Source organism: Gavialis gangeticus, unplaced genomic scaffold (assembly GCF_001723915.1).
Source record: "Gavialis gangeticus isolate Ggan-Ray unplaced genomic scaffold, GavGan_comp1, whole genome shotgun sequence".
NCBI lineage: Eukaryota > Metazoa > Chordata > Crocodylia > Gavialidae > Gavialis > Gavialis gangeticus.
The window spans coordinates 84,314,710-84,338,086 of record NW_017729025.1 but is presented as its reverse complement, the minus strand read 5'-3'; the positions used below and the strand labels follow the sequence as shown (position 1 = coordinate 84,338,086).

Below are 23,377 nucleotides of genomic sequence, written 5' to 3'. Positions count from 1 at the left end.
ATCTTGGAGTCAATAATGACTCCAAGATCTCTTTCTGCAGAGATCTTAGTTAGTCTGAAGTCAGGTAAAAAGTAGGGCAGGGTTGCCCCTTAGACACCTGCTGGTTCAGGGAGGTATGAGTGTTTTTAAGCAACAACCTACTTCATCAGATGCTGTCATCTAACCAAATGGGTTTCTGTTTATGAAAAACAATGCCTCCCTGAATGAGTTAATCTTTAAATAATTACACTAGTCATCACTAAGGCACTAAAGAAGTGATTTCTTTGGCCAAATCAAGCAAGAGTTTTATCTCTTCACTATTTGCTTGTTAAGTAAATAGAAGTCTTAACTTATAATATGTGCGAATAAAGTGGCAAGCGCAGATATCATCTTTGTGTTGCCATAAAAATTAGCAAAACTTTCGCCACAACAAGAGGTGGTAAAAATTGGTGCTGCTTCTTTGCAGTGAACATCTGTTTGCTTTATGGCAGGAAAGAATTTCTAGGGTGTGTAGGACTGGGCCCCAAAAGTGCCTCCTTGCTTTACAAAGGTGCACCCTAGACATCCCCTGCCAAGGATCCCTGGGCACATGTATCATGCTGGTGTGCTCCATCTTGGGGCACACATATACAAGTGGGGGATCCTAGGGTCCCCCTGTTTGTAGCTGGCCTGCAGGATCAAGCCCCAGAAGCAACAGGGGCCTAACCCTGCAGGGCAACAGGCCCCTGTCACCTTCACCATCCTGATCACCTTCACCATCATCTGACCAAATGGGTCAGATGAGCTGATCACCTTCACCATCTGCCGTAAAGCTGACAAGTCAGTCAGTAATACAGAAGTCCTTGACTTCAGGAAAGCTGACTTTGACAAGCTCAGGAGGCTTGTCAGTGAGGCCCTAAAGGGCCACAACCAAAAGGGGAGGAGAGTGCAGGACGAGTGGTTGCTCCTTAAGGGAGCAATCCTGGATGCACAAGCAAAGTCAATCCCGTCTCGGAGGAAAGGCAGCAAAAGGGCACAGCAGCCCCCTTGGCTCTCCAGGGAACTAGCAGACCTCCTGCATCCTAAAAGAAAGACCTACAAAGGATGGAGGACTGGATGCACCACCAAGGAGGAATATTCTGCACTGGTCCAGACCTGCAGGGAGCAAACCAGGAAAGCCAAGGCTGCGATGGAACTCCAACTAGCTACAAATATCAAGGCCAATAAAAGGTCCTTTTTAGATATGTGGGGAGCTGGAGGAAAAGCAAGGGCAACATTGGGCACCTGCTAAACCAGATGGGACAACTGACAACTGATGCCCAGAAAAAAGCAAACTTGCTAAATGGGTACTTTGTGTCAGTTTTTTACTAGTCCCATGGGATCCCCCTGCCCACTACAGGACAGGGAGGCCCGGGTGAGGGAGATCCCTTACCCTCCATAAATGCCGACCTTGAGAGTCTGGATACCTTCAAGTCAGTCGGCCCTGACAGTTTACACCCCAGGGTACTCAGGGAGCTGGCAAGCATCATAGCCCAGCCCCTGGCATGGATCTTCGAGAACTCCTGCCACTCTCGTGAAGTTCCCAAAGATTGGAAGAAGGCCAATGTGGTACCTATCTTCAAGAAAGGGAAGAAAGTGGATCCGGCAAACTACAGGCCCATCAGCCAGAGCTCTATCCCAGGGAAGGTCTTGGAAAAAATTATCAAAGAGGCCATCCTTAACATACTGGCTGACGGCAACATCCTGAGGGATAGCCAACATCCTGAGGGATAGGGGTTTGTTGCAGGTAGGTCTTGCCTAACCAATCTTATTTCCTTTTACAATCAGGTGACCTATCACCTGGACAAGGGAAAAGAGATTGATGTTGTATATCTTAACTTTTAAAAAGCCTTCAATCTGGTATCCCACAATCACCTCTTAGCAAAACTGGCCAACTGCGGCCTCGGCCTCACCATGATCTGCTGACTGGGGAATTGGCTCCGTGGTAGGACCCAGATGGTGGTGGCTGACAGAAGTCAATCGTTGTGGTGCGCTGTGACCAATGGGGTCCCTCAAGGCTCTGTCCTAGGGCCTATACTATTTAACATCTTCATTAATGATGTGGATATTGGTGTCAGAAGCAGACTGGCCAAGTTCATTGATGATACCAAACTTAGGGGTAAAGTATCCACACCTGAAGACAGAAGGGTGATCCAGGCTGACCTTCACAGGCTCAGGAATTGGGTGGATGAAAACCTGATGGTGTTCAACAGTGAAAAATGTAAGTTTCTCCACCTTGGGAGGAAAAACCTACAGCACACTTACAGGCTCGGCAGTGCTACGCTGGTTAGCACTACAGACAAAAGGGACTTGGGGGTCATGATTGACCACAAGATAAACATGAGCCTTCAGTGTGATGCTGCAGCTAGTAAAGCAAGCAAAATGCTGGATTGCACCCATAGATGCTTCTTAAGTAAATCCCAGGATGTCATTCTCCCCTTGTACTCGGCCTTGGTGAGGCCACAGCTGGAGTACTGCATCCAGTTTTGGGCTCCACAATTCAAAAAGGATGTGGAGAAGCTTGAGAGGGTGCAGAGGAGAGCCACGCGCATGATCAGAGGTCAGGAAAACAGACCTTATGACAACAGGCTGAGAGCCATGGAGGTCTTTAGCCTGGAAAAGCACAGGCTCAGGGGTGATCTGATGGCCACCTATAAGTTTATCGGGGTGTTCACCAGGATCTGGGGGAACGTCTGTTCACCAGAGCGCCCCAAGGGATGACAAGGTTGAATGGTCACAAACTCCTCCATGACTGTTTCAGGCTGGACAAAAGGAAGAACTTCTTCACTGTCCGAGCCCCCAAGGTTTGGAATAGACTGCCACCAGAAGTGGTTCAAGCACCTACTCTGAACGCCTTCAAGAGAACACTTGGATATTTATCTTGCTGGGATGTTATGATCCCTGGTGACTTCCTGCCCCTAGGGCAGGGGGCTGGACTCGATGATCTTCCAAGGTCCCTTCCAGCCCTAGCGTCTATGAATCTACGAATCTATGTCTGTCATCCAGTGAAACAGATTAGCCATGCTGGGACACATCCTGGCACAGCTGATCCCACTCCAAGGATGTCTGTTTACAACCTGAGCTATACAGACCAAGCAACACAGTCATGCTTATATATACCCTTGGCTTTTTTATGTGTGTAAAAAAGCTCCTGGTGCCACAACACATACAGTTGTATAAGTAGCAAAATGAGTGTCAGCACAAAGAAAATAGTAGCGGTGCACTTTTGAACTAAAACACCTTGGCAGTGCTTTAGTTCAAAAGCACTCCACTGCCATTTTCTGCATGCTGATGCATATTTCACTACTTATACAACTACAAGCGGTGGATCTCCAGCGTGTCGCGGGAGAAAAAGGCACATGTATAAACACCCCCTGATTTTTAAATTCCTTATTTCTGCAAACTTTAACACTGCATTAACTCTGATTTCTATAATGTACTGTTCAGGTTATTTTTAGAATAACTTGAATAAAAAAATCCTGCAAATCATTAGCTTAATACTATCGACTGAGTTGTTAGGATTGTGCTGGTCGTGCCTACTCTACCCTAAACCTGCCAGTCTCATGATCTTCTTTGGGGCAAGCAACACCCTAAGCACTGCCTAACAGTTCTCACCACCAAGATTACAGTTGGCCCCTGTGGGAAAAGCTTCTGTTTCCCAACTGCTTCAAATCCCCTTGCCAGTTTCCAAGTAGATGAAGAAAGGCCAGGGCAAGAGTGGAGCTGGCCTAGAGCACATGTACCTATTTAAGGGGTGGCAGAGCTGCTACTCCATTGTGTTTTTCCCCTTAGTCTCAAGAAGAATTCTGCCTGAACCAGCCAAAATGTCTTTTCCCTCAGGCCAGGTACAGACATTACACTTTTACTGGCATAAGCAACTGAAAAGCAGAGCATACATGCAACAGAACAGAAGTTTGGCACACATAGATCAGGTTCTTCCATTTTTAAACCAGTCTAAGATTTGCAACCCCCCTTCCCTCCCATTGCCCAAGTGCGAATGTGTGTTCTGTTCACTACCGATCTAAACTATGCCAATTGCAGAAAACCGCATAACTTAGACTGATTCTTCCTCAAGCTTTTTGAATGTCTGTACCTAGCCTCTCTGCTCTCCCCACCACTCCCTGTCCCTTAAGCTGTCTGCAACACAGTTTGTGTTTTAAAAGCTAGAATCTGCCCCATGGACCATCATTTACCCTGATCTCTTTTGCTATTCACTATCAACAGCATCCCCAGGTCTGCTCAACTGTCCAAGCTGGACTGTCTTAAATATCACTTTTATGTGATAGTTCATTGGTAAATGACATTAAAACAGGGTGGTATTCATTCAACCAATGGATGACAACTATAGTTGAAAAGGACAATTGAGAAACCAGTTGAAGGAAGGCTGGTCACACAAACTGTAGTAAAAATTATTAGTTTCTGTTGACAGTGAATTTACCTGGTTCCTTGTATTCCTTAAACGTGTCATTCACCAGAGGGAAATGGATCAGCATGGGAGCTCTAAGGTTCTCTGCATCTGAAAATACGTAACACTCCTTCGGGTTCTTCTGATCTTCCTCACTCACCTCAATTTTGGGGAACGGGATTTTTTGGACTTTGCAATATGTTTCTACCATCTGTAATTGCTGGATGGACACAGAATAAGACCAATTAGATCCAAAAGAAAAGAATGGAATGCAGTTTTCCGGAAGTAATAATAGGTCACACTGAGTTACATTAAAAATATCTATATTTTTAGATATGAGACAGAGCACAGGATATGAGGCAAGCAACACCAGATGTCTGGATAAAAGTCTCTGCCTTATTAATGCTTGGGGGATGGAAATTTCCAAAGCATTTGGCATTAGTTTGACTTCCAACCTGGTGGCTGAGTGGAAACAGAAGACTGGGGTATAAATCTTTAAAGTGCATATAACTTAATCCACAAAAAGCCCTATAGATTAAAATTAATATGAACTGAAAGCTAATGCTGTCTAGGGAATAAATAATATATATGTCTCTTGAATAAACCACCATTATGGAATTTAATATTAACTATGATAAGTATTCACTGGAGCAGGGACTAGAACACAGGTCTCACTTCCCACACGATTGCCTGAGCCAGTAGGGGTTAAAGGGTGCATCTACACGTGTTGCTATGGTGACATTGTTACTGTGCTGTGATTTAGTCCTTCCAATTAAGTACTCTGGCTTGCATCTAATTTGTATAGCCCATACTGAATTGTATGTGTGGCACGCATTTATTTTTAGCAGCTATTTCACCGTAACAGCACACTATCCCGGGGGAACACGCCACTACGGTGATGTAGCTGCTGGTCATGTGTAGACACCCACAAACACTACGTCGCAGTACCATCACAAGTAGACGCCCAGAGTTACCTTCACCACTGCCCCCTCTCTAACCCAATGCACTTGAATTATTTTATGCAAAGTGGAACAGCTTCAACAGAAGAGAATAAAAGCCCTATTGTTTAGGACACTCCCGGGAAGTAGAAGATGTGGGTTTGAATCTCCATAGGCTGGCATTTTCCATAGTCTAAGGGAGTGTTCTAGCTATGGGATAACACAAGATTCTTCCTCATTTTGTGCCATAAAGGGCTTGAGTGTTTAATTCCAGGAGAGATTTCAAGCCTATGAATTCCTGGTGAAAGGAGGTGCCACCCTGCAGTCCTGAGTACAGGATCGAGGTCTCAGAGAGGACCAGGGCACATCATGCCCTCCACCTTTTTTTTATTGACTCGTTTAGGTAGCTCCCCACAAAGCATTCTGGCTTAGGAGCCTTCCTCTTCCCAAACATAATACAGGGAACTGAATTCCTTTTGTGGCTCTAGACCTCACTGCAAATAAGGATGGGTAAACCTCATTAGAATATTAAATCTCTTCAATGTAATTTTTATTGACATTTTGGTAGATCTTGGCATTTATTGGTATTTCAGTAGATCTTACTGGAACATGGCTTTCTTATCATAAACACTTTTCTAGGCTTCAAAACATTTCTTGTTCTGCAGTATGACAAACCTAAGACTTAATGGACCTCAGAAAAAAAAAAGGCATCAGAGACTGAGAGCCACAGAAAAGTCAATACCCCAGAGTTAAGGCAGACACTGGATGAGTCTCTAAACAGCGTTATCTGAAAAAGGTGCTTACTAGGGCTACAAGCAATAGAGGATATGAATTTTCTCACCTTGAAGAACCCACCCAAACTGTAATCAAGTGATATAATGACGTCCACATTTCTCTCAGGCCTCAAAAGCGGTGGGCAACTGGTATTAACAAAATATCCAACATCTATTAAACAAAGGTGTTTCTCCAGTGGTGTCAGTTGGTTTGGAGATGCATCCAGCACAGTGTCTGAAAGATAGCTTCAGTTTAACCAGCTCTGTATAGCCAGGAAAGATAGACTTGCATTATTTTGTTTTGGAGGGGGTTCCCTTCTAAGACTTAGAAACAAACAAGGACAAAGAAATTACTGTGCCAAGCTACTGGGAAAAAATTATCATCCCACTAGGCAATGTTGTACAGTAAAAGCCCGTGAGTGGGGAATGGCGGGTGCCAGGTATCTAAAATTTCCAGTTACCTGAGGCTGACAGTTTTTGGCCAGATGCAAAGTGGGGGTAGGGGAACGAGGGGAGTTGCGGCCAGATGTGGAGTGGCAGCAGCACAGTGTGGACATTTCAGCTGGATGCAGAGCGCAGCAGCGCACAGTGGTGGATGGTGGCTGTGGCCACCAGGTGCAAGCTTCCCCCACCATTCCCCTGCATCTGGCCGGCCGGCAGGAAATTCCAGTTAAGAGAATGCCAGATAACAGGGCTTTTATTGTACTAGTTTTCTACCTATCAAAACAGCCTCTTTAAATAACGTTCTCTCCATAGCCAGTTTCTTTTTATACTGTTCTTCCCAGCACAGCAACACATCAACTGGAGGGTTTTCTCCTCTCTTCTTGATATTCTTTAAAAGTTTTTAGTTTATCAAATTGAAGTGAATTTCTTTTAACCAATGTTTCATAGTTTCATAGTTAGTAGGGTCGGAAGGGACCTGAGCAGATCATTGAGTCCGACCCCCTGCCTTGGCAGGAAAAAGTATAGGGGCCAAACGACCCCAGCAAGGTGTTCATCTAGCCTCCTCTTAAAGAACCCCAGGGTGGGAGCCAGCACCACTTCTCCTGGAAGTTGGTTCCAGATCCTAGCTGCCCTGATAATGAAGTAGTGCCTCCTGATGTCTAGCCTGAATCTACCCTCTGCCAGCTTGTGACCGTTATTTCTAGTCACTCCTGGTAGTGCACGGGGGAACAGGGACTCCCCCAGTGCCTGCTGGTCCCCTCTGACTAGTTTGTAACAGGCCACTAAATCCCCCCTCAGCCTTCTCTTGTGGAGGCTGAACAGGTTCAGGTCCCATAGCCTCTCCTCGTAGGGCCTGCCCTGCTGCCCCCTGATCATGTGAGTGGCCCTCCTCTGGACCCTCTCCATGTTGTCCACATCCCTTTTGAAGTGTGGTGCCCAGAACTGGACGCAGTACTCCAGCTGCGGCCTGACCAGTTGCATTTGCCATCTTAGAATAAAAGACTCTTCTCCCTACTTGAAAATCAGAATGTAGTCTGCCTAGTATAACACTCAACTCCAAATAAACTGAAACCTGTCTAAGATGGAATCTGTAAAAGCTGGAAACCTGCTCAAGCTGGAAAGTTTCTACAGTCACAGTATGCCTTACAGGGAATTAAGTAATATTAGTGTATATAAAATGGAAATCATCCAATGTAGAAATGGAAAGAAAATGTGGGGCCTAGTTGTGGAATCACCCTGTATATCATGGAAAGTAATTACTTATCATGTGTTTGCGCACATAGTGTAAGCCGGGGGCAGAAGGGCTGGGTTGGAAGCTGAGAGACAGGAAGAAATCATGGAGCAGAGAGGCTGGGACACAGCAGAAAGCATGGAGCAGAAAGAGGAAGCAGAGAGCAGCAGGGCTGGGAAATGCTCCTTATAAGATAAAAAACTATTTAAGCTGGAACTTTTTCCTGGTCCCCCGTGATTTCATCTGAGACAGGTTTCACTGTACTTGCAGGCTGTCTTGTCTGGCGTTCTTGTGTTTCCAACAGCAACAGACTACTGTGAAAATTACAGCATCTCTTAACATAAATACTTTATAAAAATTAATTAAGCCTCACACTATCTCCAAAAGACAAGCAAATAGTACTGGATGGGTTTTTACAGATAAGTAAACTGAGAAATTAGAGAAGTCAGGAGCTGGACCTTACTGCTTTACTCATACTGAGCAGCATTCTCATTCCACTGGAGGCCCATGGGGTTCCTCGTAGTCAGTGAACTACTATTCCCAAATGGTAAAACCCTTTTTCCTATTTATGTACCATAAGGATATCAGAATCTGGTCCAAAGTGATTTGGCCCAGGTTGCAAAACATGTGAGTGGCAAAGGCAGGAAGAGAATCCTGGATCCTGACTAGTTTGTAGTCAGAGGCATGAGTTAACTCTTAGAGCACACTGACACCTTCCTGTAAGTTACAGTATATTTCATTTCTTTCAGCTTTTCTGCTCTGCAGTAGAACCATACCATAGTGTTGATTTAAAATATGTGTAGCTGCAAAATGTTCCACATTTTGGAATGCTTGACAGCATCTTGAAGTAATAACTTATTATGTTTCCATACCCCACTGTCAGAGTTGTACAGAATTATTTTACATTCACAGCTGCTGGAAATTCACAGATCCTGATGTAATGAGATAATCATTTGCAGATTCACACAGCAGAAACAAGAAAGAGTGCGCACTTCAGTTCCCTTTGTGTGGGTGCATATTAGTTGTTTAAAATTCCTCTCCCCCATCTGCATATTACCATATTGGGATAGTACTGCACTTTCTTGAATAGAAATCTGAATTACAATGTTTACACTCAATAAGAGACTGGAAATGAGCCCTTCCCAATACATTTATTCAAGGGAAAAACTTAGACTCATTAACTGTGTTGGTACTTTATAAATCTACCATAACGAAAATTAGGCTATTTCATGAGCCCTCCTTTTCCTTCCCCCCAGTGGCTACCCCTACCACTTCCATGCAAAAATGCTAAGTTCTGAAGTATCAGGCAGGCATGATTTTCAGAAAATTCAAAAACAAAATAAAACAACCCCTTGACCTAGGAAGACCACCTTTAGGTCATATTTGCCTATATAGCTAACCTTTCCCACCACCTCCATTCTGAAGATGAAGCCCTGACCTGGCCTGTTCTTGGTTTCAGCAGGGGCATTTGTACACACCACGGGAGTTTACTTCAGTTTAATTCTACCTAAATTGAAGCGGTGGGTCTTTAAAAACACCACTTCAGTTTAGGGTGAAGTAAACCCCCGTGGCATGTACACAAGGGACCCGACCCTTACCTACCTCTCTGGTGGCAGGGAGAGGAGGGCAAGCTGCTGGCAGGCCAGGTGGTCCCTGAGCTGCGTGGGGGAGGGGGACTGGTGCTTCCCTCCACGGCAGCAGCAGTTCCACCCCCAGGCAGCACCCTCTCACAAGCACTCAGCCCAAGTGGTCCTGGAGGGCACTGCAGCTGTGGAGGGAAGCACCAGGCCCCCGTGCAGCCCAAGCAGGCAGGCAGGCTCCAGGGGGAGGAAAACAAAAAGATCAGGCTCATCGCTTTTTTTTTTTTGTTTTCCTCCAGTGGAGCTTGCCTGCACAAGCTGCCTGCACAGCCACCAAGATGCACGAGGCCTGGTGCTTCCCTCTGAGGCAAACTAAAACACCTCAGAGATGTTTTATTTTGCTGTGTCCCAAAGTCATTTACGTGCATTATGCCACTGACACATGCAAACAGCCTGCCATTAAAGCGCATTACGCCACCAACACATGCAAACAGCTGTGCCATTAAAGCGGTGGAAAAGGGCAGTAAGTTACTTTAAAGGCCAATTTTGTGGCATGTACAAATGGCCTAAGATAGCCAAAAGAGGTTTCAGTAGCTTTGAATTTATTAACTGCTCCTAAGCAGGCTTTGTGCTTTCACAAAATCATAGAAAAGTAGGTTTGGAAGGGACATTACTTCCAGCTGTACTTCAGGAGGTCATCTAGTACAATCCCCTGCCCAAGGCAGGATCATCCCTCCCCACACCATCCCATACAAGTCCTTGTCTAGCCTTTCTGGGAAAAGCCGTGTCACACAGTGGAAGGCACATTTCCCAGAAACACCAAGAACACCCTAACCTGTCACAAGTAAGGCAGGGCAGACAAGGACACTGTTAATGTGCCACCACTGCAAGCGTTAAATTACACTTGAGAGATCCAAGGAAGAGGGCCAAGCTCACCTTATAAAACTGAATATCCTCCCTCACTAATATCTAAGAGCACTATCCTCTATTCCTCCACACCACCTGCTTATGCCAGTTCCCCATGACAAAACTGCCAACTATCAGAGGTGAGTCTTACCTCCTTGCACCTATACCACCGCCACCACAGCACAAACTGCTTGGAAACAGGCTGCAATACAGGCTGTTGCTCTGGGGTGCGGGGCAGACCAGAGCATGTGCGTGGGGCAGATGCATGCTGACCACTGCGGGCTTGTTCTCCCACCGTGCTGCCCTCCACAGGCTGGCAGGTGTGACCCAGTGCTGCAGGGCAGAGTGGGTCTGTGCAGGAAAGCTGCTTGCCACTGCGAGCTCCACACTGCCATAGCAACATGTCTGCTACATGCACAGCAGCAACAGGGGTGGTGGTGTGGGGTTGTGCCCTTCATTGCTTCTGTGCACGCAGGGGAAGCATTGCCAGGGCAGGACAGAGATCACAGCAGCAACCACCTTTCTTGCACAGCCCCTCTCTGCCTTGCAGCACTGAGTTGCACCCACTGGGCTCTGGGAGAGGGCAGCAGGGCAGAAGCCTGAGCCTGCAGTGGGCAGCCCACGCTTGCCCCCACCCCATGCACAGATCTGGGGGTCACAGGTCCCCCCTACCCTCTGGAGTCCACACAGCAGTGGGGAGCCAGCCCCACCTCCTAGATGAGCCACCCGCAGCCCCATCCCATTCCCCACTAGAGCCCTGTGGCCACACATTGCGGTCCTGGGCCCCAAACCCCACACACTGCCCAACTGAGTAGCAGCCCCAGCCCTGCCCAACTCCTTCCCTCTCTATGGGAGCCTCAATCCCCACCTTACCTACAGGAGCTGCTCTCCAGGCTGCCTGGGGCCATGTGCATATACATGCACATGGCGCTCCCTGCCTGACCACCCTCCTTCTGCTCCCCACCGCCCCTTGCAGGCTGGAACTCTGCCAGCCTGCAGAGAGCTCTTTGCAAAACTGCAAAATCCACAGGTTTCTCTGGTAAAGTAAGAAATCCTCGTTTGCTTCCGGAAAAAGGTAAAAATCCACTCTTTTTTCCATTTTTCCATAGGAAATGGAAAACCTGGATCCCTGACGAACACTTAATCTGACCTGCTTAACACACATCATGAGAATTCACTCACCAAGGAATTTCAATATCAAGTCTTTCATTTTTGCTTATTCTATGACATACCCAGTCTGAACTTGCAGAACGTTTAATTTCTAGCCACTGGACTTTGTTGTCATGTTCTGCTTGATTAAAGAGAAGTTCCAGAGTGGCTTCATCTGCAGAACAAAGGCAGCATGCACAAGCAAGTTCATAATTTCAAGAAACCAGTTACTTTCCCCTGATGCGTAATGACCTTTTTATATTATTGATATTAGTCATGTTCTTTGACCTGAGAAAACTACTGTTTCAGGAATGCCGGAGAGAATGGCAAACATCTTGCACAAGTGTTTGTTGTATCCCAGGTCTCTTCAGCCATCAGAAAGTATGATTCATGAGTTTATTTCAGGATAATTTCAAGCTGTAATTCTCAGGAAACAGATGCTTAGAACAATTCTGGAGCTTTTCCCTCCAAAGTCTGACTAATGTTTAGCTAAAGTTACCTTTCCATTTAGTAAACTCTTTCTGTCGGAAATAGCCCTTGTGAAATTCCAGGCCTTTCAGGAAATTATGGGTTTCTCCCAGTAGTGGGCGCTTGGTCATAATGTCCTCAAAGATTTCACAGAGTTTTCCTGACAAAGTTGGTGGAGGCTTGATGACAGTGGAGTAGATGTCAGAACTATTTTCTTTATCTGAAATACAGAAGGGGGAGTGAGAGGGAACTTTGTCAAAAACTTTGTAAAAACCCTGTAAGTGTCTTTATCCCATCACCATCATGTCATCTTTATTTGCATATCAACTTCTTCTGTCAGTCTTCACATCTTTCCCTCTTCCCCTCTCTGCCCCAACACAAACATATAATCCCATTTTAAAGAACCAGTTTAAGATAGTTTTGTTCTCTTTTTAAAAAGGCACCTGAAGTAACTACCACCTCCAGTTATCCTTGAGGGACAAGCCTGTCCTGGCTTACAGAGACCCCCTCAACCTCCAGAGACATCTCCAACAACAGACTACCTAACTCCAATTCTCACCAAGCCTTGCTATGGGGGAAGATGCCAGATCCCTTAGATGCCTCCCTGAAGTTAGTTTTTAAGAGCCAGTTAAGTCCTGCCCTGCCTTCTGCTTGTCTTTCAAGTGGCAAATGTTTGCCTCCTAACCTTATTGAGGATCAAAGGATCACTGACAACCTTACCCTTTGTAGAGTTACAGTTTAAGTGAAATAATGAGTCAAAAGTAAAATTACAACTTTTTTAAAATTTACTCCTAAAAATGAGATTAAAAAGACATGTCTGGAATTGTTATTGAGTAGAAAGATGGGCCAGAAATAGGGTTTGACAGGTGTAGGGAATAACAGCTTTTTTATTACCCCAACACTCAACAGCTACTAATGTACCATCCCTCCAAAAATCTGTCCAATCTCTGTTTGAATCTGGCTAAACTGCCAGCTTCCACAACATCTGGTGGCAATGAATTCCACACTTCAGTTACACAGTGGGCACATCTACACATGCACCATCAACCAAAAATTACTGCGCAGTACAGGCATGCATCTACACCCATGTGCGCGCCCATGTTGCACAGTAACTATGGGAAATTACATTAACTCAGTACCGCTACTTGCATCATGCAGGTAGCAAATTTACTCCTGAGTAGTTACTGCACAGTAAGGCACATGTAGATGCCTAACTGCACAGTAATCCTGTTTGTGTGGACTAATTTGGGAATAATTTTACTCCCTAGTTGGTACATGCACAGCCATACTGAGCTGTAATGACTATACATGTAGACACCAGCCGAAAAACCACTGACTGCACAGTAAGTGCACATGTAGACACACCCACTGTATGAAAAATAACTTCCTTTTGTTAATAGTAAACTTAATACCTACTAGTTTCTTTTTATGACCCCTAGTTCTTGTGCTGTGAGACATAGTAAATAATAAATTCCTATCTACTTTCTCTTCAGCATTCAGTATTTTGTAAACCCTTATCATGCTCCCCCTCAAACATATTTTATAAACTGAATAGGTCTAGCCTCTTTCATCTCTCCTCATATGAAGGCCCCTCCATACCACTAATCATCCTTGTTCCCCTTTTCTGTATTTTCCCGAGTGCTTCTATACCCATTCTGAGGTGTGGGGACCAGAACTAGGCACAGTACTAAAGGTGTGGATGCATCACAGATTTATAAAGAGGAATAATGATACTTTCCATTTTGTTTACAATTCCCTTTTTATAACCCCTAATATTTTGTTTGCCTGTTTGATGGCTTCTTGTCCTACATGCCCTCAATGCAGAACAAAGACCACGTCTTTCTGAAGAAGATTTGCATAATACCACAATGTGAGGGTGTATTGTGCCCTCCTCCAGTGGCGTGCAGTTGCCTGGTCAGCAGCCCGCAGATAGGGCCCTGGCCAGGCTGGGTCATGGGACAATCAGTGGCAGTGGGAGCCATCCGCCTGCACCCCCAGATGAGCCACCAGACTTGGATTGTCCCACAACCCAGCCCAGCTGGGGCTGCTGTTCCCTGCTGCCCTGCTTCCCTCCCTTGCAACACGGCATGGCAGGGAGCAGAGAAGCCATGTGGGGATCTCCTCACCTGCCGCTGCTCACCTCACATTGCCCTGGCGATGCACCTCCTGCAGACTGGGCTGCATTGAGTGCAGTGGCGCAGGGCTGCACCCCTCAAACCAACAGCAGGCACAGGAGGCACATTGTCAGGAAAGCACGGGGTGAGCAGCAGCAGGTGAAGAGATCCCCACAGGACTTCTCTGCTCCCTGCCACTCTGGGATGCAGGGGAGGGAAGCAGGGCAGCACAGAACAGTGGTGATTAGGCCCGGTGTTCCCTGCCACCATGGGTAGGGCAGATCCCCAGCAGGGCCAAATTTTCGATGGCTTCTTGTCCACTGTGCACATCTCCAGCAGGGCTGGCAGGCACCTCCAGCTGGGGCACCAGGAACTGCAGGGGGATGGGTTGGGGAGGAGAGGCATGAGCAAGGCTGGGGGGGTTGGCAGGTTGATGCGCAGCCACAGAAAACTGTGGTTACTCAAAACTGTATACCGTAATAGCCAAAATGGTATACAGAATATTAACTGTGGATACTGAAAACCATGGCTGGTGAGGGAAACCTGTAATAACTACAATGACATAAAAAAACACAGGTAATACATTGGTGTCTAGGAAGAGTTTATGAGGACTCAGCAGCCAAAGTAACAGGAATGTATCTTCCTTCAGTCTTCTTAATGTATGTCACTATGCCTATAGTCAAAAATAAAAATAACCTGAAAACTCTCACCCATATCTATCACGTCTTTGGCCCATCGATCCCAAAATTCTTCTGGATTTGAAGACCAGAATAAGCCATCCAACAAATTCCGAGTAAAGACATTAGTCCAGAGACCTGCAAGTCCAACCACATGGAAAAAAACTTTTCATGAACTCAAGTTATCCAGTGGGTTATACCTCACCTATATTTTCCTTACATCAAGAACACATTAAATCTGAGTTGACTGTGCTATGATGTTGTATTTTTCATTAAACAGCAAGTCTGGGACTTTGGCTGTGAAGACTGGCAGAGATCTGGCATGAGGCTGATGCATTAAGACTGGCCCTGTCGAAACCAGTTAATGATGTGAGAAGCTCTAGACCTCTCAAATTTCAGCCCTTCCTAGAAAAATCCCTTTCCCTCTTGTCCATCTTCTGCATAGACCAGCCAGTCAGGGTTGCTGTAGGAGGCTGACTGAGCTCCCTCATATCCCTCAGTAACAGGGCCAAATTTCTGGCTAGAGGCAGAGCAGAGGGGGCAGCTAATACCCTTTTTCTAGGAGGAAAGAGGAGACAGAAAGAGCCTAGTAGCTCTATATAGTTCCTTCCTCCCCTTGAGGTCTTTCTCTTTCCCCCCTACCCAGGGCTGGGAAATGGAAGACATCTACACATGCAAATAATCCTGGAGCAGTTTACTCTAGAATAAAGTACTCTAAAGTAAACTCTCCTGGGTACATGTGCAGGGATGCGGGAGTATATTTGCTGCTCCTAGCAGCAGACTACTCCCATTCCCTGTGGCCCTGTACCGGGCCCCTGCAGCAGCTGAAGGGCGCTCTAGCTCCCCCTGGGTGCTAGCCCAGGGACTGGCAGGGAGCATGGGGCCAAAAGACTGCTATCTCCTCACAGTGTTTGGGACATCGTTCTCTGCTCCCGGGAGCTGCCTGCTGCTGGGGCAGGCTCTGCCACTGGAGCCTGGGTGGGGACAATGTCCCCCTGCCCTGGCAGTAGGGAGCTCCCAGCCTCTGCTTCATGATCAGGGAGCAGGGGCTGGGAGCTCCCTGCTGCCGGGACTGAGGGACATAGTCTGGGCTCCAGTGGCAGAGCCCACCCTGGCAGCAGGCAGCAATCTCCTGCCTCCTGCTGACTGGAAGCACATTTGCTCCCAGTCAGCCATCTATATGTGTGCTACTATGCAGTAAGTAATCAAGAGTAAATTTGCAACTTGCATTTGCAGGATCCCCACTGCCCCACTCTGCCACGAGTCCCCAAACTCCCACCCACTGTCTCAGACCCCCTCCCCACCATGGCTGCCCTGCCTGCTCCAGCTCCTGGGCCTTTAGAAAAAAAAAAGAAAAACAATCCTGGTCTCACTGGCTCCTGCCCAGTGAGGGCCAATCCCCACTGCCCCACACTGCATGGGGGGCTCTTCCATGAGTCCCCCAAAATGCTGAAGCCACTGCAGCAGACAGTGAGTCAGGGTTTTTGGTGGGAGAGGGTTTAAAGGGCCAGGAGCTGGGGCAAGCAGGGGAGCCATGGGTGGAGCTGGGAGAGCAGGCGGGGGTCAGAGGGCTCATGGCAGAGCCCCCCACATGGCATGGGAAAGCAGGGGGCAGCAGGGATCACCCAGCTGCCTGGTAGCAGCTGGTGAGTAGGAGCCTTTTTTTAAGCAACTGGGAGCTGGGACAGGCAGGGCAGCCATTGGAGGGGGGACGCAGGCGATGGGGGAGTGGAAGGGGGTCGGGGGTGCTCAGGGGAATGGGGCCTGGCCTCATGGTTTCCCCCTGCCTTCCAGACCCCCACTCCCCCACCCATACTTACCAGCATGGAGTCCGGGTCCATCTCCCTGCGGCAGCAGGCAGGGACTGCCCAAATCACCAAAGCTCTCCAAATCTTTTCTGAATCAATCCAGAGAGCTTCAAATCGATTTGGACCATTTAATTGATTCCCTGATTCAATCTGGATTCAGAGACTCAGCCACGCAATGAGGCTGAATCTCCTCTGAATCTAATCAGCACCCAAAGCTTTGCACAGCCCTACATTGCACCTCTTCCCCACCCCTGCCTCAGAGGGAACAACACATTCCTGGAGCTGCAGGAGATGCAAAGGCACACTGAGGAACAAGGGGCTGAAATGTGTCAGGGGGCTTCAAAGCTGATATGGGGAATGAAATATGTCAATAATTGCTGGGCAGGGACTAGGCAGATGTGACAGGAAAGAACTAATGTTGAGGTTGAGGGTTAAGGTTAGAGTCTGAATGAAGATTTGGGCTCTGGCAATATTGAACTCCATTGGTTCAGAAGTAAACTTGGCCTGATTTAGCTAATTCATACTGCAGAACATTAGCCACTGGCTACTCACAACCACATTTTTTCATTAGGTTATTTTCCATTAATAAAGGTCACCTTCCAAATAGCAGATCCGGGACTCTGGGAACTTCTTCACCAGCCTCCCCATGTAGAACTCACTGTCAAAATTTTCTGAGCGAATGAAGGCTCCATATTTTGGGAAACCCACTTCATAAGGTGAGAACTCCACCCATTCTATAAAAGGATTGACACAAAAGATGTTTATTATAATGCACAGAGCATGGAGAAAGGGAATGACACTTACATCAATGGATATAGTAAGTCATAAAAGAAAATATGGTATTCTCAGCTGCTCTAGGCTGACTATAGCTTATAACCCAAATTACATACCCACATCTATAAAAACAGAGAGATGCTGCACACAGAGAATGAACTGACTTTTTCAGTTTTTCCAGAACAAAGTTGGGAGATCCATTGTTGAAGCCTTATGCATTAACCTGAATTAAACTAGACACTCAGGTCAAGGTTTTCAAAAAATTGGACCTCAGAATTACTGCAAAGCCCAGATTTAGTTTCTAGAAATAAATAGCCTACCCTTTCACTTGTATCTCTAGAAATAGCAATGTACTGTCATCAAAGACATATTCATCGAACTCAAAATTATTAATCTGTCCAGCACCCCATTGAAGTCAGGAAGCCCTATTCCCATTTTTGAGATGTGCCACTGAGACATGAGGTAGATAAGGGCAGAGCCAAACTATTTACTATGAGATAAAATGAGATAGCTGTGTGTCAGCTGCTCTGTGGTAACTGCCTGTGTGCATGTTCTTATACTGTCATAGATGAAAATTAGGCAGTGATATTTCAGCTCCCAATAAACGAGGAATAAGTTACCAGGATTTCACTTCAGGAGGGAGGGTCAGGGTGAACAACAGCAACATTCATCACCTGAGCTCCAAAGCCATGTAAAAGCAGGGGGCTCTGGCTACAACACACCCCCTCCCTCCACCACCACCGCCCAGTTGGTGAGCTATAAGCTCCAGCAGGAGCCCATATTAACTAGGCAGTAGTAGGGTTGTGCAAAGCTTCAGTCCTTGATTCAATTTGGCAGAGATCTGGGCTGATTCAGTGGCCGAATCTCCAAATCCAAATCAAATCAGAGGACACTTAATCTCTCTGAATCAAATCGGAACCCTCTGAGTTGATTTGGGGAAATTAGGAAAGATTCAGAGATTTGGACATAGACACAGCTTTAAATGTTTTTTCTACATACCTCTAGGTAGTAGGAGCTCATGAACGCTGCAATGCTGGGGTGCATGGAGCATCCCACAGAAGCACAAGGGGCTTCCCAGCAGACCCCAAAGTGGACCAGAAGCACTTCCAGTCTACTTCCGGGTCCACCAGGCTCCCCGCCCCCCCACCTCTCCGGCTTGGCGACTGGTGCCTCCTGGGTCTAAACAGGGCCACCTAGGGTCCCCCTGTGGCCGATTGCCGAGCCAGAGGGTGTGGGTAGACCACCCAGGGTGCTCCCCAGCGAACCCAGAAGTGGACCGGAAGTACTTCCAGTCCGCTTCCAGGTTCACCACCAAGCACATGGAGGGCCCCCCCACACTCCTGTTGGACGATCCATGCGCCCCAGCATTGCAGTGATCACAAGCCGCACCTGCTACCTTAAGGTACGTAGAAAAAACTTTTAAAGTTGTGTCTATGTCCGAATCGCTGATTGTCCAAATCTGCATTGAATCTTCAGATTCGGATTTGGCCAAATCAAATCAGGAACAGTGATCTGAATCAACGAATCAAATCACTGTCCCTGATTTGGGCTGAATCTGAATCGGATAGAGCCTGCTTCGCATACCCCTAGCAGGCACTGAACTCAGAGCTCATTGCACATACACAGTGCAGCCAAAGTGACAGGAGAGCATCACCTGTCTTGCCCTGTTCCTGGATTCACTACTGTCTGAGTCCACAAGCAAGAGTCCTGCCAATTACATTATCTGTTAGAGCAGTGGTGCTCAAGCTTTTGGCCCTGAAGGCCAAATGAGTAGTGTGGGGCCAATCTATGAGCCAGATGGAGCCGTGAATGCCAGGAGTGGGCCCTGTGCAGCTTCAGCTGGCTCCCCAAGCTGGGATCGAGCTGCACTCTGACTGGGATCACACCCTGGGTCCTTGCTCTGTCATCGCATGCAGGGATTTTGCCCAGGCAGCCCATGCCACACCCACCCACCCTACATGCCAGGATTGGGCCCTAGGATCCTGCATCTTTCCTGCCCAATCCTACGCACCAGGATCAGGCCCTAGGGCCTGGCAGCATACCCCTTGTCCCCACAGGCCAGGATCAGACCCCAAGCACCCAGCCCTGCCCCAGCCCAGCCTGTGTACCAGGATCAGGTGTCCAATCTAGCATGTAGGACCCAGGGTTCCTCATAAATCTGGAAATTTGGCAGCTGGGGAGTGGTGCCACCAAATTTTTGGACCCACAGGGAGCCCTGCAGGCCAAATAACACCGCCCCAGGAGCTGGAGCTGGCCTACTGGCTGGGGATTAGGGACCCCTGAATTAGAGTATCCTTCCTATCATCCTCAACAGTAATAAGCACACAACAGCTAGAGACATGTCATCTTTCTGCACTCCAGTGTGTAAGCCCACCTTAGTTACAGTTTAGCAGGAATTTTTTTATTTATTTTTTTGCCAAAATCTCTTCAAGTTCCTCTGCTTCATAGAAGCAGATGTCTTCCCTCAGCCAGAGAAGGAGGTGTTTGAAGTCTTACCTCTAAACTTGTAAGTGCTGACTTCATTTTTAACATTGAGGGCTACATAGAAAGGCAGGGGGTTCTGACCCTGATCCACAGCCTGACGCTCATCTGTGAGTTTATGCTTATTTGGCTAACCGGAAAGACAGAAATGACAAAATAAACTATCTGAAATCCAGTTAGATGAAGGTGCTGACAGAACATACCTGGATAATCACAGAAAACAAATGTGTTAATACCTGAAAAGAGAAACCTGTTGGACACATTTTCAGAAGCAGCTTCTAAACTTGTGTGCCTGTGCCTTCTGCATAGCTATACTTTCAAATGCACCTAAGTGACTTAAGCAATCAGGGCTCATGGTAGAGGTGAGATCTTTTATTAAGCCAACAAGATTTTTGCACAAAAAAAAAAATTCTTTAATTGCAAGCTTTTGGGCACGAACACCCTTCATCAGGCATCAGAGAAAAGATTGTAAAAGTCCTCCTGGGTAGAAATGACTTAGGCACCTCAGTTCTATTGGCCTTTAAGGAGGCTTAGGCCAAGATTTAAAGAATAAATAGTGATTTCTGTTCCTCAGAGTTTTAGTGCCTGATTAAGACATCTGTATAAGGTGACTGCTCAGCACTTTCTGAAAACCTAATTATTTAAGATGCCTCAGGCATCCAAAGCTCATTAGAAGCTTCCAAAAATCTTGATGTTAGGCTCCTAAGTCACTTTTGAAAATAGGACTGAGCCTTTTAAGTCACTTAGACATCCCAGTGAACTTTATTCACCCACAATGCAGAGCATTTGCATTTTGGGATCCTAGGTTTGTGTCCATACATAAAATACAATTGAAGACCCAAAATTAAAAAAAAAAGGATTTTCCTTAGATATGAAATAACGCACTGGCTCTCAAACTTTTTGGGACTGCGTACAGTACTCTTTCTTAAGGTTGTTATGCTGCTGTGTATTGTTATGATTCCATGTTGTGGATTAGAAAAAAGTAACACTTTATGTCACTGTAACCTCTCCAGTGGCTTAAGAGATAATATAGAATATTCTTCATTTTCTTGTCTTCCCTGTTCTCCATGTATACTTCTCCTTTCCCTTCTTCTGCTTGCTCATTCCCTCCTTCTGCATATCCATCAGTTTACAACATGCCCCTAGGACTGTATATCCTTGTGTCTGAGAAAGATTGACACAGTTGGAAAATACTCATGGAAGAATTGTACATACCTCATCATGTAAAAACATTTCCTGAATAAGTGCCCACAGTGCAGTAAAAGAAGAGAAGAGCCCCTCTTTTACCCTTTCAATCAACTCCTTGTGATAATAATTCAGGCGCTCTATGGATATAATATTTAGCTTGCATTTTGTCACTTGTTTCTTTATTTCTTTTAATGGCCCTTCCAGAGTTTTCTCTGACCAGTCGCTATTTCCATACAGATCTGTCATGGTCCTGAAGAATAGAGATGAAAGGTTAACAAAACAATAATCCATGGTTTTTTATTTATATATATATAATATATATAAATGCACTACATATTTACCTAGCATCTTCCATAAAACAATTTCAAGGCATTTTATAAGTGTTAAAAAACTAAACATCATCATCAAGTGGCAGGTGAAAATATAAAATAGATGGGCTTGGGCTTGATCTGCAGTGTTCAGATACAGGTCCAATCTGCCCCAAGATGTTTGGCGGTATTTGGATCTGCAGGCTTGGTCTGGTTCTTATCTCATCCATTTACGTTCCTATTTTACAAACGGAGAAGCACAGGTGCAGAGTGGTGAAGCCTATGCCATTAAATCAACGGGGATTTTATACTGACTTCAGTGGGATTAGGATTTAGGTGTTAATGTAAAAATATGAGTACCAGAAACATAACACAGCAGCTGGGCACATAGGGCAGCATCAACTTCTGGTTCCCAGTGCTGCTGGTACAATCACGGCAGCTGATGCTACTTTTCTGTACCCCTGCAAAAATCACACCCCCTCCCACCCCCAGAACTGCTGCCCCAGTTGCCTCACCTTAGTTACACTACTGAGGAGTGCCATACTGGGTCAGACCAATGGTCCATCTTGCCCAGTATCTTGTCTCTGAGAGTGGCAATAGTGGGTGTTTTAGAGGGAGAGCACATGAACAGGGTACATCTAGAGTAGGGGTGCTCAACCCCTAGCCTCCAGGGCCGTTCTGGCCCAAAATCATGTCATTCAACCCGCAGGGTTCCCCACAAGTCCTTGGGAAGACCCATGGGCCTGTGTGTTAGAGCACACAAGGCAGTGCAGGACCCCATCCTGGCGTGTAGGGCCATGCAGGGGTGACATGGGGCACTGGAGCCAAACCCTGGCATGTACAGCTGGACAGAGGCAACGCAGGCCTATTCCCAGCACATGTGGCTGGGCAAAGGTGACACAGGGCCCCTAGCCTAGTCCCCATTCATGGGGGCAATGTGGGGCCCAGTCCTGGTGCCTGGAGGCCAGCCAAGACTGGAGTGTGGGCCTGATCGTGGCTCACAGGGTCTGATCCAGACCACAGATTGGCCCTGTGCTCCTCATCTGGCCCACAGGGCTAAAAGATTGAATCCTACTTATCTTGAGTGATCTATTTCCTGGTATACCTTTGTTGGCCTCCACTGGCTTTGGTTTAGAGATGCCAGAAGATACTTCCACCCACCTCTGCTCTGACCATTAATGTTCAGGGTATTCCACTTAAAATGTTCCTCTCTCTGTTTATGGGAATCCTTCGGTTTCATTAGTTGAACACTAAATTTCCTATCATCAGGAAATTAAAAAAAAAAGGTACCCAACTATATGTAAATATTTTTATTACAGATGAAAATACAAGCAACTCCCACTTAATGCTGTTTTGTTTAGCACTATTTCACTGTAATGCTCATTTTAAATTCATACCTGATTCCACTTAGCACTCAGCGAGTTTCATTATAATGCTCCCAGGCATCGAGCAGGGACCATACACTAGTGCCACAGTGCATCAGTGGTGTGCAGCCTCATTGTGCAATTTAGCTCACCTGTGCTCAGGCCAGGCACAGTGGGGCTACGGCTCATGCTATGACTTGCGCTGGGGGAGCCCTAGATGCTGCACCCCACTCCCACCACCTGGAGTGACCATGACTGTGGTCATGACCACCACCACTCAACATGGAGAGGACTAACAGCATCGCCTCTGCAACCTGGGCTTGAGCAGGTGGCAACACATGTTATCCACGTATCCACCTTGAAGTAAAATTTATCTAGCTCATGTTGCCCCAATTTGCTTATGAGGTCAGGTAAGACTTTATAAAAAGGCTTATTAAAGTCCAAGTATTCTATGTCCACTGCCTTCCCCTTAATCCACACAACTAATTACTTTTTCAAAGACGATCAAGTTGTTTTGGCATGATTTTTTCTCAATAAATCCATGCTGGCTGTTCATAATAGGCTTTTCACAGATTTCATTGACATTAGGGGCTGGAAGGGGCCTCGTAAGATCATTGAGTCCAGCCCCCCTGCCATAGGCAGGAAGTGTGCTGGGGTCAAATAATCCCAGCAAGATAAGCATTCAAACGCCTTTTGAATGAGTTCAGAGTAGGTGTTTACACCACCTCTGGGGGGAGTCTGTTACAGAACCTGAACACTCAGACTGTAAAGA

General features: G+C 46.5%; 1 protein-coding gene across 1 annotated transcript in view; it reads right to left on the bottom strand.

Moving 5' to 3' along the window:
- Nucleotides 1-23,377, bottom strand: part of LOC109298779 (cytosolic phospholipase A2 beta-like) — a 54,672-nt gene that overhangs the window by 7,719 nt on the left and 23,576 nt on the right. The window contains exons 13-19 of the mRNA XM_019519057.1: nucleotides 20,961-21,183; nucleotides 19,761-19,875; nucleotides 17,087-17,224; nucleotides 14,716-14,820; nucleotides 11,923-12,111; nucleotides 6,182-6,348; nucleotides 4,436-4,622 (exon numbers count right to left, since the gene is read on the bottom strand). Of these exons, the coding sequence (XP_019374602.1) occupies nucleotides 4,436-4,622; nucleotides 6,182-6,348; nucleotides 11,923-12,111; nucleotides 14,716-14,820; nucleotides 17,087-17,224; nucleotides 19,761-19,875; nucleotides 20,961-21,183 (1,124 nt within the window). The remainder of the gene's footprint in view (nucleotides 1-4,435; nucleotides 4,623-6,181; nucleotides 6,349-11,922; nucleotides 12,112-14,715; nucleotides 14,821-17,086; nucleotides 17,225-19,760; nucleotides 19,876-20,960; nucleotides 21,184-23,377) is intronic.